Source organism: Physeter macrocephalus, chromosome 20 (assembly GCF_002837175.3).
Source record: "Physeter macrocephalus isolate SW-GA chromosome 20, ASM283717v5, whole genome shotgun sequence".
Taxonomy (NCBI): Eukaryota; Metazoa; Chordata; class Mammalia; order Artiodactyla; family Physeteridae; genus Physeter; species Physeter macrocephalus.
In genome coordinates this window covers 358,376-373,993 of record NC_041233.1, presented here as the reverse complement: position 1 = coordinate 373,993, position 15,618 = coordinate 358,376, and the positions used below count along the sequence as shown (strand labels likewise).

The following is a 15,618-nucleotide window of genomic DNA, read 5'->3' as shown; positions in this document are numbered from 1 at the left end:
CCCATGATCTAGTGCACATGTGTGGAGAAGAATTCTGTGTTATTTAAATTGTGGTTTTATACACACAGAGCAGCACTGCAGCAGGAGTGCAGGCTGAGAAGTCTTTCCTCGGCCTCCCTTTTTAAGTATCCTACTGGTTTCCTGTAAAACGGGGCAATAATTTCTTACCTCCTCTTAGTGCCCTGGTTTCCCAGGTTGCAAAAGTGAGTGTAATCCTGTTGGGAAGCTGCTTCCTCCAAGTCTTATCCATCCCTGCAGTTCTATAGGAGTGATGGTTCCAGGAGTTATCCTTTTCTCCAGATAATGATACTTTGCATATTTAAAACTTTACTGTTAGAGTGGAAGAAAATCCCTATGTAGGAGGATCCACTTTTACTGTGGAGTAAAGATGCTCTGGGCATCGGTACTAGCTGGTGGTAAGACCTTGGTGGTTTTGATCGGTTGTTAATTGATGCTAAAGGGGATTTGGGTTGGTTGGAAAGCTGTTATCTGATGTGCACTTGGGACCTTGTAAACTTTTGTACACCAGGGTAGTGACTGCGGATATGGTGGATGGTGGACCTGTTCTATGGAATCTACAGAAGGGAAGGCTGTGTTGTTCGATGTTACACCCAAGGATTTAGAGTGTGTGGAGCCTAAATACACTCCAAATTCTAATAGTGACACCACATCCATTGAGGAAATCCTTAGATTCATTATCTAAGGACAATAAGAGTCTCCGATTCTTGAATGGGCTATAGGCTTTGCATTTTTCCTTTTAGTTTAAACTTCTCAGTAAAAGTAGTAGTACTAATTCTTATAAATTATTTCGGTATACTTTAATATATTGGTTTTGTCCTCAATTTTCCATACTATTTTATACGCTTACTTAAATAACTTTTATGAGTGCATGGTATTTCATTTAGAAGTTTGCGTTGACATGAAATTTTCTGAAGAGACTAGACAGATAAAAGGTTTTGAGAGCTTTTAAGTATTTTACTTTTTTAAAAAAAGTTTTATTGGCCTTAAAGTAGTGCAGCTTGTTCAAGCTCATTAAGAAGCAAATGGGCTAGAAAGGAACTATTTCAGGATTCCAAATAAATGCATTTGAATACTCTGTGGAAAGTTTTGGAAGCCATGAGTCTCTTCATTATTAACATACAAGTCTTATCTTTGACAAGAGTAATGAAAACAATGGGGTAACAATAGAGATGGTTTTTGCAAACATGTACTTGTAGATAATTTCCCCCACCCAGCACGTTTCAAAGCTATAGACCAGCACTTGCTGCTTGGAGAGGTGAGGGATGTGGTTTTTCCTTGGGAGGTATTACATTTTGCAGCTACCCAGGATGTTCAGCAATTATTTCTCACTGTCCTTGCTGTGCTATTTTGGTTAAACGGCTTTGAGGGTGTAAAATGTTTGGATAGTATCCTGGCAGTTTACTTCAGGATATAGGGCTTGATGTGTCTTTATTTTGTTCTTGGAAAAATTAAAAATGTGTTGACTCCTTTGGATCCAATATATTGTTGGTGGGCGAATAAGGCTGAATAAGAACTGCAGTGATTTAGGTGGAGAGACATTTGTCTCTGGGCTGAAAATGTGATGTAAGTGAAGGGGTGATTCTGGAAGCCTTTTATCTCTGACTTGGATGATTTCTCTAAGGAGCCTCACTTGACTCTAAATTCACAGATCATTTTCACTACCATCTGCTTCGTGATAATAAAAGCTGAGCATGTGGCCTCCTGGCTTCATCACCGCCTAGATCCAGTGGACAGCAGTCTGCACCTCTGGCCCCCTCCCTTCTGCATCAGGCTCGTCCTACTGAGCTGTCACAGGTCTAGGAGGGTCACTGTGTCTAATGGGTCACTGTACCTACTCTTTTCCCTCCCTCTAAATACCTGTCTCCTGGGATTCCCAACCGAGGCTTGGCTGTCCAGCCTTGCCACACTCCTTGGTTTTTTCACCCTTCTCATACTTGAACTTGACCTCAATTAGTCCTTCCATTTTCTCTATTCTTAAATTTCTCTTTGATAAGTCTTCTAATTTCTATTCCCATTGCCTCTACATTTCCTAGAACATATTATCCAACATTGAGATCCTAAATGTTCTCCCTGTCCTCAGTCTGGCTCTTTTCCAGTAATTCTCTACAAGGCAAGAGAGTCCACTATTTAAAATACAAAGATGAACTGGCCGGTCCCAGAGTAGAAACATTTCAGTGGTTCCCTCTTGCCCTGAGACTAAAGTTCATATACACTACATGTGTATATAAAAATACAACATATTATGTATACATGATTATATATTGTATATATATACTTAAAATTTTTTAAAAATTTTATTTATTTAACCATTTTTAAATCAAACTATAGTTGATTTACAATGTTGTGTTAGTTTCAGGTGTACAGCAAAGTGATTCAGTCATATATATGTTTTCTTTTTCAGATTATTTTCCATTATAGTTTATTACAAGATACTGAATATAGTTCCCTGTGCTATACAGTAGGTCTTTATCTATTTTATATATCATAGTATGCATGTGTTCATCTCAAACTCCTAATTTACCCCTCCCCCTGCTATCGCCTTTGGTAACCATAAGTTTGTTTTCTATGTCTGTGCGTCTATTTCTGTTTTGGAAATAAGTTCATTTGTATCATTGTTTTTATTTTTTATTTTTATTTTATTTTATTTTTTTGCGGTACGTGGCCCCTCACCGCTGTGGCCTCTCCCGCCGCGGAGCACAGGCTCCGGACGCGCAGGCCCAGTGGCCATGGCTCACGGGCCCAGCCGCTCCGCGGCATGTGGGATCCTCCCGGACCGGGGCACAAACCCACGTCCCCTACATCGGCAGGCGGACTCCCAACCACCGTGCCACCAGGGAAGCCCCTGTATCATTGTTTTTAGATTCCACATATAAGTGTTATCGTATGATATTTGTCTTTCTCTGTACTTTACTTAGTATAATCTCTAGATCCATTCCTGTTGCTGCAAATGGCATTATTTCATTCTTTTTAATGGTTGAGTAACATTCCATTGTGTATATGTACCACATCTTCTTTATCCATTCATCTGTCAGTGGACGCTTAGGTTGCTTCCATGTCTTGGCTGTTGTAAATAGTGCTGCTATGAACATTGGGGTGCATGTATACTTTCAAACCACGTTTTTCTTGGGATGTATGCCTAGGAGTGGGATTGCTGGATCATATGGTAGTTGTATTTTTAGTTTTCGGAGGAACCTCCACAATGGTTTTCCATAGTGGCTGCACAATTTACATTCCCACTACCAGTGGAGGAGGGTTCCCTTTCCTCCACACCCTCTTACATACACACTTTTGTATATTATTATTTACTGTGCTGCAGTTTTTCTCCCCTTGCTTAGTCTCTGTCCCCCCCCCCACCCCGTCTTCAATGTTCCGAGTCCCTTTTTCAGGTACCTCATTCTCTCCCTAGTAGTTCTAGGTCTTTCTGACACTCTCTCCCTGGTCTTGAGGAAAGAAGTGCACATTTATTGGTACCCTGAGGTCATTGTTAGTACATGCAGAGCTCTTCACGTTGGCCTTGGATTTATTTTCTGTATTTTCATTTCCTATTCTGACCTCCCTCATGGATGCAGGGAACTGCTTTTATGTGTTTGATTGATATCCTTAAAATTGTATGTAGTTTTGTAAAGTGTGTAGTATTTCTGTGTGTATTTAATTTTCTGTTATACAGTCTGAATTGTAGACTTCATTCTTTTGCTTTTTTTTTTTTTTTTTTTTTTTTTTAACTCAGGAGCCTTTGGGAAAAAAATGTACAGATTTTTCTTGGTGAATGTTTATCAGGTGGGTTGTTTCTTACTGCTTTATTCTGTTACAAAGAGTGAGAGTTCCTCTGGGTCGTCCAGCCCCAAGGACACTGTTCATATCTGTTGTATGTGAGTCTCGACCCTGGAGGTGTGTATTGTGGCCCTGGATGGTCCTTACCTTTGATTTCCGCATCCACCAGGGTGGACGTCTAGATGCCACCACAGACAGCACTGTGATTAATATTCCCACACGGGTCCTGTGTGAGAACTTCTCTGGAATGTATATTCAGGAGTGAGATTGCTAGGTCAAAAAAATGAAAATTTACTTAATTTGTCTGGGTACTGCCAGTTTAGTTTTTTAAATGTTTCTCCCAGTTTATACTCGCCAGCACAGCAAATCAGCTTTTATCTAATTTTTGAATTTTTACTAATCCAATGAGAAAGTGGTGTGTCATTGTTTTACTTTTTACTTTGTATTTATCTGATGGCTAATGCCTTTGAGAAAAACTTTGTGTGTTTTTAGCTGTTTGCGTTTACTCTTCTGTGAATTGCCTGTTCATATCTTTGTACCTTTTCTATAGGGTTTCCTGATTTTTCTTGTTTGGTCACAGAGGTTCTCTGTGTATTCCAGATGCGACTCTATTACCAGTGTTGAGGATGTGATGGAGCATTGCTAAACCCCCTTCTGGTCTTCTTTCCTTACATTATAAGCTCTTGTAAAAGTGATGTTTCTCAGAGTCCCTTGGGGGTTGTGTTTAAGGTGTCGTTTAGGTTGGATGAATTCGTGCCACGGCTGGAAGACCTCGACAGGGCCCAGGATTGACCTCTGCTGTTTGCTCTTCCAAGCCAAGCAGAGGCCTGGTGTCCAGGCACCAGTTCCCACAGGCCCTGGTGTGGCCCTGGCGGGTACAGCCCAGTTTTGGGCTGGCAGCAGGGGTGGCCCAGCTGGGAGGCCTCCTGACCTGGGAGCCAAGTGTGCTCTTGGGACCCAGGCCTTAGATCAGAGAAGAGCGGCCACTGCTTTGGTGGCCTGGTTTTCAGTCATGGCTCGGTGAGTGGTCTCTACTTTGTCTTCAGCCCTTCCAAGACTCTGTTAAGACAAGGAATACCCTGCCGTGAGTCTCTTGCTATTTAAACTGTTTGGAGTGGATTCAGTTCTATGTAGTTGTTGAAATTTTGACATATAGAATCAATTTTAAAAAAAATAAATTAATTTAATTTATTTATTTTTGGCTGCGTTGGGTGTTCGTTGCTATGCGCGGGCTTTTCATTGTCGTGGAGTCTCTTGTTGCGGATTATGGGCTCTAGGTGCGTGGGCCTCCGTAGTTGTGGCACACAGGCTGTAGAGTGCAGGCTCAGTAGTTGTGGCGCACGGGCTTATTAGTTGCTCCGCGGCATGTGAGATCTTCCCGGACCAGGGATCGAACCCATGTCTCCTGCATTGGCAGGCGGATTCTTAACCACTGTGCCACCAGGGAAGCCCTAGAATCAATTTTTGATGTTATAAATATCTTCCCCTAGCATTTCATCCCTCTTTAAAATTTGTTGTGTCCTTTGTTGAACAGAAATACTTAATCTTTACATAATCAGATCTATTTTTCATCTGTGGTTTGTGCTATTTTCTTCTCATTTAAGAAATCCGTTCTTAGGCCGAGGTCACCAACATTCTCTCCTCCCCAGCCTTTTATAGTGTTATCGATTCACCATCTACATTTAAATATCTGCTCTGTCCAGAGTCCTCTTGAGCATGTGGTGTGACACACATGGCAAAGCAAAGTTTTCAACATCGTCTACTAAACAGTTTTTACTCATGGATGTTTAATGCCGTCTTTATATCATTCCCATACCCTGTCTGAGGGTCTGTTCTCTTCCTTGCATTGGGGTTTTTCTGTCTTCAGTGGGTACCAAACAGCTCTCATAAATGTGCTTTGCAGTATGTCTCATTACGTGGAGGAGAAGTATCCCCTTTTTCACAGTTTAAACATTATCAGGACTTAGCTGTTGATGGGCTTATAGTTTTCTATATAAATTTAAATTAAGTGGTTGAGGTTTTTAACAAGTCCTGATGGTGTTCAATTTATTAAATTTGTAGATTATATTGAGGACTATTGTCATTTTAATAATGTCATCCAAGACTGTGGAAGACCTCTTCATTTATTCAGATCATCTTTTATGTCCTTTTAATAGAGTTTTGGACTTTTTTAATGGAGGGTTTGTGTTTTCCTTGCTGAGCTAGTTTCTGGGTGCTTCATATGTTTCATTGCTAATGGGAACAGTATTTTACTTTTGAATTGTTTCTAGTTATTGTTGGGGTAAAGAAATGTTTTCATTGTCTTTCAGTTGTAAGTATTATGGGATCTCCTTTATGAATATTTTTTAAACCTAAAGGTTAATTAGTCATATCTGTGGTTTACAGCTATGATTCTAACACTAACTCTGATGTGTGGGTTTTTTCCCCACCTCACCAAGCAGTTCTCTGGGACACCAGCTGGGTGTCCTACAATTCAACTCAATTCTGGCAACACTGCTTACCTGGAGATGGTGTCAGGTCCCTCAGACTAAGGGCTCAGTCCTACAAGGCTGCCCACTCTTCATATGCCAGTCAGAGGTCCAGGTTGTCACCTGGGCTTCTGACTGAGCAGCTTATAGGTTCCAGCAGCCCCCTCCTTGGGTTTAATTAATTCTCTACAGCAGCTTATAGAACTCAGAGAAGCATTTCACTCTCCAGATTACCAGTTTATTATAAAAGGATATAACTCGGGAAGAGTCAGATGGAAGAGATGCACAGGGCAAGGTATGGGCAAAGGGCATGGAGCACCTGGGTACCGCTGTCCCTGAATCTCCACCTGTTCGCTGACCCAGAAGTTCTCTGAACCCTGTCCCCTTGGGTTTTTATGGAGGCTTATTTACACAGGCTTGATTGATTAAATCATTGGCCATTGGTGATTGAATCAGTCTCCAGCTCTGCTCCCTTTTCCTCCCTGGAGGTCAGAGGTGGGACTGAATGTTCCAACTCTAATGACAGGGTTGGTTCCCTTGACAACCAGCCCCCATCCTTAAGTGCTTCCAAAAGTCACTGCATTAACGTAAACTCAGTGTACTTGAAAGGGGCTTGTTATGAATATCAAGACACCTTTTTTGCTCCAATCATTTAGGAAAGTCCAAGGGTTTTATTTTTTTTTGTTCTTTATTTTTTAGAGCTAGAAGACATTTTCTATTTTGTATTAACTTTAATTTTCATGGCTAAAAGCAGTTTCCTGTCTTGCCCCTTCTCATCCTTTGATTACTCCCCTTTCAACAGAGGCAACGATTCACAACTTGTGTAGCAGTTTTCTTTGGCATTTGCCTAATTATTTCTAAAATATCTCCATTTTAGATTTCCAACTCTCCACCATGATAGATGGGGTTTTAGTTTTCTCACACCTACCTCTCTTATTATCTCCTGTGCCCCCAATTCTGTAACAGAGATCACAGATTTTTATAAAATAAAAAGTTAATATTTAGATTCTTAGGACTATGCAAATAGTAGTCACTGCAAAGTCATACCGTGTACTATGTTCAAACGTCCTTTCTTATATCATGCTTTCTATTTCCTGGAGTTAACAATGATTATTATTTTTTTTCATTTTCCTGCTTTTCTAGGAGAATTTTTCAGCTGCTTCAACATTTTTGACTTAAATCTATCTTTAATATTCCCTATAAACTGTAAGAGATAAACTTATTTTTTCCCCTGGAGGCCGCCTTTCCAGAGGACTCAGGCCCCCTGCTCCAATCTACATTGGTTATTCTCTAATCTTGGTGATCACCTATCATTACTGGACCTCCTTGCAGATCCTCTGTTTCCCCTGGACCCCTGTAAGTTTCTCTTTTTTGGTTTTCTCCCTGTTTGCTGAAGTATATTCTCTAGGACCTTAACTAGAGAAGGTGAATACACCGTGCAAATATTTGAGCCCTTTTATATCTAAAAATGTCTTTATTTCACCTTCATAACTACTGGAAATTTGGATGTCTAATTATAGGCTAGAAATCATTCTAAGCTCAGATAGTTCTAAAGTAAATTTTATTGATGTATAGTTTATATACAACAACATGCACTATTGTCAGTGTACAGTTTAATAAATTTGGCAAATGTATAAACCCATACATAATCTTCCACCTCGATCAGAAAACAGAATATTTCAGAAAACAGAATATTTCTATCACCTCCAAAAGTTCCCTCAAGCTCCTTGGCTGTCAGTCTTCCCTACTTGACCCCACCGCTTGCAACCAATGATGCTGACTTTTTTCACTCATCATATTTTTGAGGAAATGCCAAGGGTTTTAGAAGCTCTGTGCCAGAAATTGGACAAAGACCAAATACATATTTCTTATTATAAATCACAATATCGCAGTAGTCATATGGGATTTTAAAGGCAGTCCTTTTATTTTTGTTTACAGCAAAATAATTGAAACAATCATAGAACATAGTGTACATTGTGTAGATTGTTTTGAAATTACTGTGACTCTTTTTGGGCTTACATATTATCAATCTTTGTGAATCTGTGCTCTTTGGGAGAAGGTATAATCCTAAAATCCAGAAACATCATTAATCTAATTTAGTAGGTTGTGTTTCACACTCAACATTAATAAAAATGTCTAATTAAAAAAAATGCTTCAAAAACATCATTTAAACCACTGTGTATTTTATCCAAACAGAAAACCCCACATTCCTTGGTTTCTACTACCTGCTTCTCCTGGTTTGCCTCCTTTGTTTTGGGCTGGCTTTTGTTACCTTCTCCTGGTCCTCTTCTTCCACCGGACCCTTGCTAAGTACATGCTGCTTCCCCAGGGCTTCATGCTTAGTCAATCTGAACATTCATCCTTGGGAACCCTTTCCCTGAATGTGGATGACTGCACGGTTCAGGTCTCTCTGTGAATTTCAGACGCAGATTTCCTGTTGCCTTGAAAAAATCTTGACATGGGCTGTGGGAGGCGGTCCACGCTGAGTTTCTCTGTCCTCCAAAGCCACCCTGCTCCCTTGTTCATTGCCTGCCTGGTGGGTGGTAACAGCATCTGCGCAGCCCTCTACCCAGTCTCCTCAGCCAGAAGTCTGGGAGGTGTAAAGATAGCAAGTTCCTCACATTTCCTCCTCAGACCCTCCAGTCACTAACCCCTGTTAAAATATACCTCCAAAATTAAAAACAAAACAAAACAAAACTCATCCCCTTCTTTCCAGGAGAGTTCTTAATGCTCTTCTCAGAATTATTCTACGGCTCTCCATTGACCAGGACAGATTTTAAGCCTGAGATTGATTTTGAAGAAGGAGATCGAACGTGTCTGGGACGGAGGAGCTAGATTTGCTAACACTGTGTGTGATTCGCTCAGCGTCAGGGAGGCGTCCCTCAAAGAGGGTGCTGCTTTGGAACCGCTGGTCTTGGGAGGGGCGATTTCACTATTTACTGGAGATGTTCAGAGGCTGGTTGAAGATCTACTGATGTGACCACAACCCTGGAGAGGCTGAACTTGACCACTGACTTTCCTTCCAACTAGAAGAGTCAGTGATGTTTGACTTCAAAAGCTCAGAGCAGCTGCGATGGTCTGTGTGTCTCGTTCCTTTTATTTGGGACTGCTTTAAATATGTAAAAAACTCTTCAGCCAGAGGTATTTTAAAGCTGCCATTTATTAGACTCACTTTTATGGATTTAACATAATAGACTGAAATTAATTTTTAAAGCACTTTTCCTTTTGACATTTCTATAATTTTTTCCTTTGAAGTTTGATTTGTTTCACAATCTTTGAAGAAATTACCAGAGAGATCCGTAATCTAACATAGGTCCTGAAAAGGGGTTCGTTGTCACTGTCACATATGTCCCATGATATTACTTGGGTGATTTTATTAGATTCATTTGATTAAATTTCTCAGCTTGTTCTTGTTGTATTTCAGTCCTTGATCAACTGAAGTTGCATAGTTTCTTTTTTCTCTTCCCCCCGCCAAAAGCCTTGATGGATGCCAAAACTGAGCTTTAAATTTATATAAATTTGAGTAGACTGTGCAGTGACTGTCGTCAGAGCTCTCTACACCGAGTCACTTTTGAATGCTCTGTCTCTGTGTGATGTTTTATTGTAGTTGATGCTGAGCATATTTTTTACTGCTATTCTCCATACTCTCAGTGTCAGGTAACCAAGATGCATCACACACGAGTCCCAGGTCACCACACAGAGCAGTCAGCTTCTTCAAAACGGATGTGAAGATGCATTACAGGCACTTACTGTTAAGGACTCAGGTAGACCATCAGCAAATCTGTACCCAGTCTGTAGAGTTTTATAAAGTTTAAAATATCTGTCTCCCTTCCTTCCCTGGAGTTTGGAGCCTGAGGACGGGCGTCTTCCTGTGAGAGCGTCTGGACCAGCCCTGTCTGTGGGCTTGGTGGGCTCTGAGCCTGGGGTGCAGGGAGCTTGCGACCGTGTGCGGAGCCCTTGGTGAGCTGTGGTGTTGTCTCTGGGGGTGGGCCCAGCTGGGTCCTTGCACCTCCTGTGACACGTCCAGCCATTTGACCACATGCGGGCCTTGTTTCCTCGAGAAAGTTCTAGATGTTAATACTCCTGAGACCCCTTCACTCACTGTGAAACGTGTAGTCTTGTGGATCTGACACTAGACATGTTAATTTCCACTCGATTGTACTTGGCCGTGTCTCTATTATTTATCCCGCAGAGGTCAGCAGTATATGATGATCTGTACGTAATACGTGATCTCTCTCTGCTCGCTCCATCATACACTTAAGCAATTATCATTAATGTCTAACTGTGGACTTGCTGGTCCACAACCTCATTTCCTCTTATTATTTCAACTGTTAGATAATATAGGATTTCAGGAGAAATTTATTAGATATGTCTGAGCTATAAAGTCAGAAAAAAGTTTAACATAATGAGACTTCTGTTTGATTCTTATTTTGTGTAAGATATGTGGCCTGTAGAAACAAAAACTTATGTTGATGCCTTTCAGAATATAGCAATTACGTTGTTCATCCTTCAACCATGAAAGCATACACAAAAGGAGAAATACCCATTATATGTTTCTAGGCTGTTAAAATATAAATTAAAAACAGATGATTATAAATTAGTGATATTATGGGACATAGAATAACATAAAAACTCACACCTAGCCTTCCCCCGTGTATAACCTGGGATGTTACTCAAATATTTGGGCCTTGATTTGTTTTCAGGCAAAATCGGAGGATTGAGGCCAATAATCACTAAGGTTTCTTCTGGCTCCAAAATGCTGAAAATTAAGTGGTGGGTTGTCACTGAGTTATTTAATCCTAGTAATGACAAAAAGTACAATAAAAACAGAAAAGTTACATGCATTATCCAGGCTAGGGGAAAAAAAGTCTCCTGCTGTCTCCACGTATTAAAAGTTTCTCTTCCTGTTTAGATACTTTATTTTCTCCGGTAGATGGAGAAGAAGCCAGAGGCTTTCTCTGCTCTGTGTTATCACGATTACTCTGTGTCTTTTCTGCATGGGTGTCCTGCCTACATTGTCCTGTTTTATTGCTCTTAAGGACACGGAGCATGTTTTCCTCGTGATGAAATTCTTGGTGGGCCAGGACATTCTCTGGCAAATGATAGACTCCTAAGTGCTTGGTTGTATCTTGTCCTTGCTGCCAACAACCCCCGCCCCCTGCCGCCATTTCCACTGAGGATGTTTAGTTAAGAGAGCATGTTCTAAATAGAGTGCATGTAAAATATTCCTTCTGGAGCTTTGGTCATTGTGACTAGCTCGTGAGCCCTTGCAGGGCACAGACCTCGTGGTCTCTGTCTTTTATATCTTAGCACAGAATGTTGGTCAGAAGCCTTTCCCAGAGTTGCTGGCCCACCCAGAAGTGGAAGACGCCTGGAATAAAAATTAGGAGAGCAGAGTGTGTGTCCAGTTCTGGCACTGCCACTTTCTGGTCTTAGGACATCAGGCAGATTCTAGAACCTTTTCGTTCTTCAGTTGGTTTCTTTGAAATCACGGGGATAAATTCTTGCTCTACTTTTCAAAGCTGACAGTAGATATAGATGTGCCTTTTACATGGTATAGTTCTAGCCAAGTAAAAGGTTTTCTGCTTTTTATAGTGTCACTGCTCACCCACCCGACAGAACTCCAGTGCAGAGACTGATGGTTTTACTTCATTGTGCGAGAAAATTTGTTGTGATGGTAAATAGTCCTTTAGGACTGTCCCCTGGCTGTTGTTTTCATGTTTAGCCCTGTGATATTTGCTTAGCAGTGCAAGAGGAGTATTTATAGCTACAGTCAGCTCTTTGTATCCACGCGTTCTCTGCATCCACCAATTCAACCAACTGCAGGTTGAAAATATTAAAAAAAAAATTCCAGAATGTTCCAAAAAGCAAAACTTGAACTTGCTGGGCACCGGCAACTGTTTACATAGCATTTACATTGTATTTACAACTATTTACATAGCATGTACATGGTGTTCGGTATTAAGTAATATAGACGTTTAAAGGGAGGATGTGTGTAGGTTATATGCACATACTAGGCCCTTTAATACAAGGGACTTGCGTATCTGCAGATTTTGGTACTGAGGGTGTCCTGGAACCAACCCTGTGGGGATACTGTAGTATGAGTGCAAAGCAGCTCCACATGCTGAAGTTTACTAAGTGTGTAAGGACATATGGGAGGAGGGACAGAGGATTAGTTCAGAAATAATCAGAGCATTTGTGGTTAGTAAGTTCCTTGACTGTCATTGGATGAATGTTATTTCATTTATCAAGTCGGTTTTTGGAAAATTGATTTAGAGCTGCTTTGTATACAGTAAGAGCTCAGTAAATATCGTTGATTAAATAACAAATGAAAATACAAAGTAAAATGAAGTTTAAAAAGCTGAGCACTTAGAATAAGTTATGCTTATTCATATTCTAGGGCCAGTATTTTCATTTGTTGGTGTGGTCAACACATCCTGTCTAGAAACAGGTGCTGTGACCCAGGACAGAGTGAGGGGCCCAGGAGTTGGCACCCCAACTGTGTGTCACATGGGGTAGGAGGTGGGGTAGGGAGGGGGGTGCTGGTGGGACCCTGGAACCTGTGTTTCCTGGTCACAGGAGCTGGTTTGTATGGTGAAGAAGGAAGGGTGGGTCCAGAAGCTTTAGGTCAGCCCGTTCTCCCCAGTTTAGGTACAAGGCCTCCGATGTCTGTTGGGGCCAGTGTGGGCCAATTAAATCCCCAGCCATTAGTGCAAGAAGCAAAACAGAAGCTCGTGTCTCTGTCTGTTCCCCCCGCTCTGGTCAAATTACATCTGTTGGTCAGAAGGGGAGTTCAGTTCAGTCCAGCTGGTGTGCAGGTCATAGAAAAAACAAAAAACAAAAACTTGTCATATTCCTACTGCAGTGATTTGACTCTTTAAGAAGCGAAGTCGTGTCTGCTATTTTTGCAGAATCAGGAGCATACCTTGTTAAGCTGTGTATCTTGAGTATTTCACATAATATTTTTGACATATTGTTCCATGCCATTAAACCTTTTTAATAACATGATTGAAGATATTAATTGTTAAAGTTTGGTCATACATAAAGCAGAGGTGTGATGAAGTCCCATGGGACCACCACCCACCTCCCATAATTATCAGCATTATTTACCCTGTAATAGCTTCATCACCTCCACCCCTCACCACCCTTTTTTAATGGACTAATTTGGACAAATTCCTGGCATCATGTTATGTGAATCTCAAATACTTAAGTCTGCATCTCAAAAATGTACTTTTTAATATGCCACAATGGCATCATTATATTGAAGGCACATAGAATTAGGGTTTGTGTTAGGGTAGCCCTAACCCCAACAGACAACACTAGTCTGTTAACTAGGCATTCACAGACTGTCTGAAACCCTGGGCAAGAATAAGTCCAGGCTGACATGGTGTGACCCATGCTTGGGCCTCTTTTCTCTCTTCCTGGAGAGACAGCATGGGAGCTTGTTGGGCAGTGCTGTGGACTTTACAGTACACCCCCCCCCCACCCTTCGAGGGGCTCACCAGGTTTACCTGTCTCCTTATGTTGACTCTGAATGACTTGTGGGTTTGGGGATGACAGCTTGATGTCTTCTTTGCAGATTTTTCAGTTGACCTTTTTATAATGGGTTTCCCATCTATTCATTAAGTGAACCATTAGGGATTGCAATTTTCTAATTTTGTCATTTCTTTGCATTTTTGGCTGGAATTTTCCTGTACTGAAAACTTTAATTACGAGGTATGATTATTAACCCCAAATCCAGTTTGTACTGGAAAGGCAGATTAAATGCTTTATTTATTTCCCATTAATTCTCTGTTATCAGTGGCTATTGGTGCACTAGCATTCTCCAGTGACATCTATTGATTTTACTTTTCTTATTCCTTTTCGTATATTCAATGTGTTTAATTGAGTCATTATTCTTTCTATACTGACATGACTACTGACAGCTGTATAGTAAGCTGTCATCTATATAAAGCTATCCTTTTTTATCTATGTCCTTACAGTTGGACATTTTAGTTTCTTTTTTTTTTTATTACTAGTAACGATCCATTTATTATTGTACCAGGAACTGTGCTGAGCACTTTACATGTGTTATCTCATCTAATCTTCACAATAATCCTGTGATGCATCACTCTGGATAGTGGCCTATGACATGTTTGCCAAAGTGGAATTTTTGGGTCAAGGGGTGAGTTTTTAAAGATTACGGACACGCATGGCCAAATTGCCCCCAAGAGCTTCCCCATTCAATTCTGATACCCGCTTCTGGGTTTCAGGCTTCCTTGAGTCCAGGTTGAGGGACCTGGAGGAAAAATCTCTCAGTGCCTGGTTGGAGGTTCTTTGATTTCTCTCCTTCTTCCCGAGGGGGATGCCGCTTCTCCCGTCCTCTGCTGGCTGATGCAGTCACAGCGGCCTGACTGGTTTTAAGGGGAGGAGCGTTTGCAGCTGGGGTGAGACCGTAGGAGAGAAAATAGGAAGAGTTGAGAGGAGGCCGTAGAATGAGCTTGAACACTGTTGAGCAGAGCAGCCAGGAAAGGGTCCTGGAGAGACCGTGTCTGGTGAGGTGGAGAGAACAGAGGGAGCATCAGAGGGTGAGAGGAAAGTCTTCTAAGGAGTCCGAGTGAGTCGACAGTGAGAATTTCCGGAGGGATTAAGCGCAGAGTGGGCTGAGCCAGGAGGGAGGGGCCAGAGGTGGCTGGTGTAGGTAATTCTGGCTAGTAGGTTTCTTCTAATTGAAGTAGAGTCGATTTACAATGTTGTGTTAGTTTCAAGTGTACAGCAAAGTGAGTATTTTTCAGGTTGTATTGCATTATAAGTTATAACAAGATATTGGGTGTAATTCCTTATGCTATACAGTAAATCCTTGTTGTTTATTTTATATATAGTAGTTTGTGTCTCTTAATCCCATACTCATAATTTGTCCCTCCCCCCTCCTTGGTAACCATGAGTTTTCCTATGTCTGTGAGTTTGTTATTGTCTTGTAAATAAGTTCATTTGTATCATATTTTATTTTATTTTTCTTTGAATTTTATTTTATTTATTTTTGTATACAGCAGGTTCCTATTAGTTATCCATTTTATACATATTAGGGTATATATGTCAATCCCAATCTCCCAATTCACCCCACCACCAGCCCTGTCACTTAACTCCCTTGGTGTCCATACGTTTGTTCTCTACATCTGTGTCTCAGTTTCTGCCCTGAAAACCTGTTTATCTGTACCATTTTTCTAGGTTCCACATATATGCATTAATATATGATATTTGTTTTTCTCTTTCTGACTTACTTCACTCTGTATGACAGTCTCTAGATCCATCCACGTCTCTACAAATGACCCAATTTCGTTCCTTTTTATGGCTGAGTAATATTCCATTGTATATATGT

The 15,618-nt window shown here is 40.9% G+C and overlaps 1 protein-coding gene across 1 annotated transcript in view; it reads left to right on the top strand.

The window, feature by feature from the left end:
• The window catches only part of FMN2 (formin 2), a 315,875-nt gene that overhangs the window by 9,798 nt on the left and 290,459 nt on the right, over positions 1-15,618 (top strand). Inside the window, exon 3 of the mRNA XM_024131954.2 lies at positions 4,522-4,812. Coding sequence (XP_023987722.1) covers positions 4,522-4,812 — 291 coding nt within the window. The remainder of the gene's footprint in view (positions 1-4,521; positions 4,813-15,618) is intronic.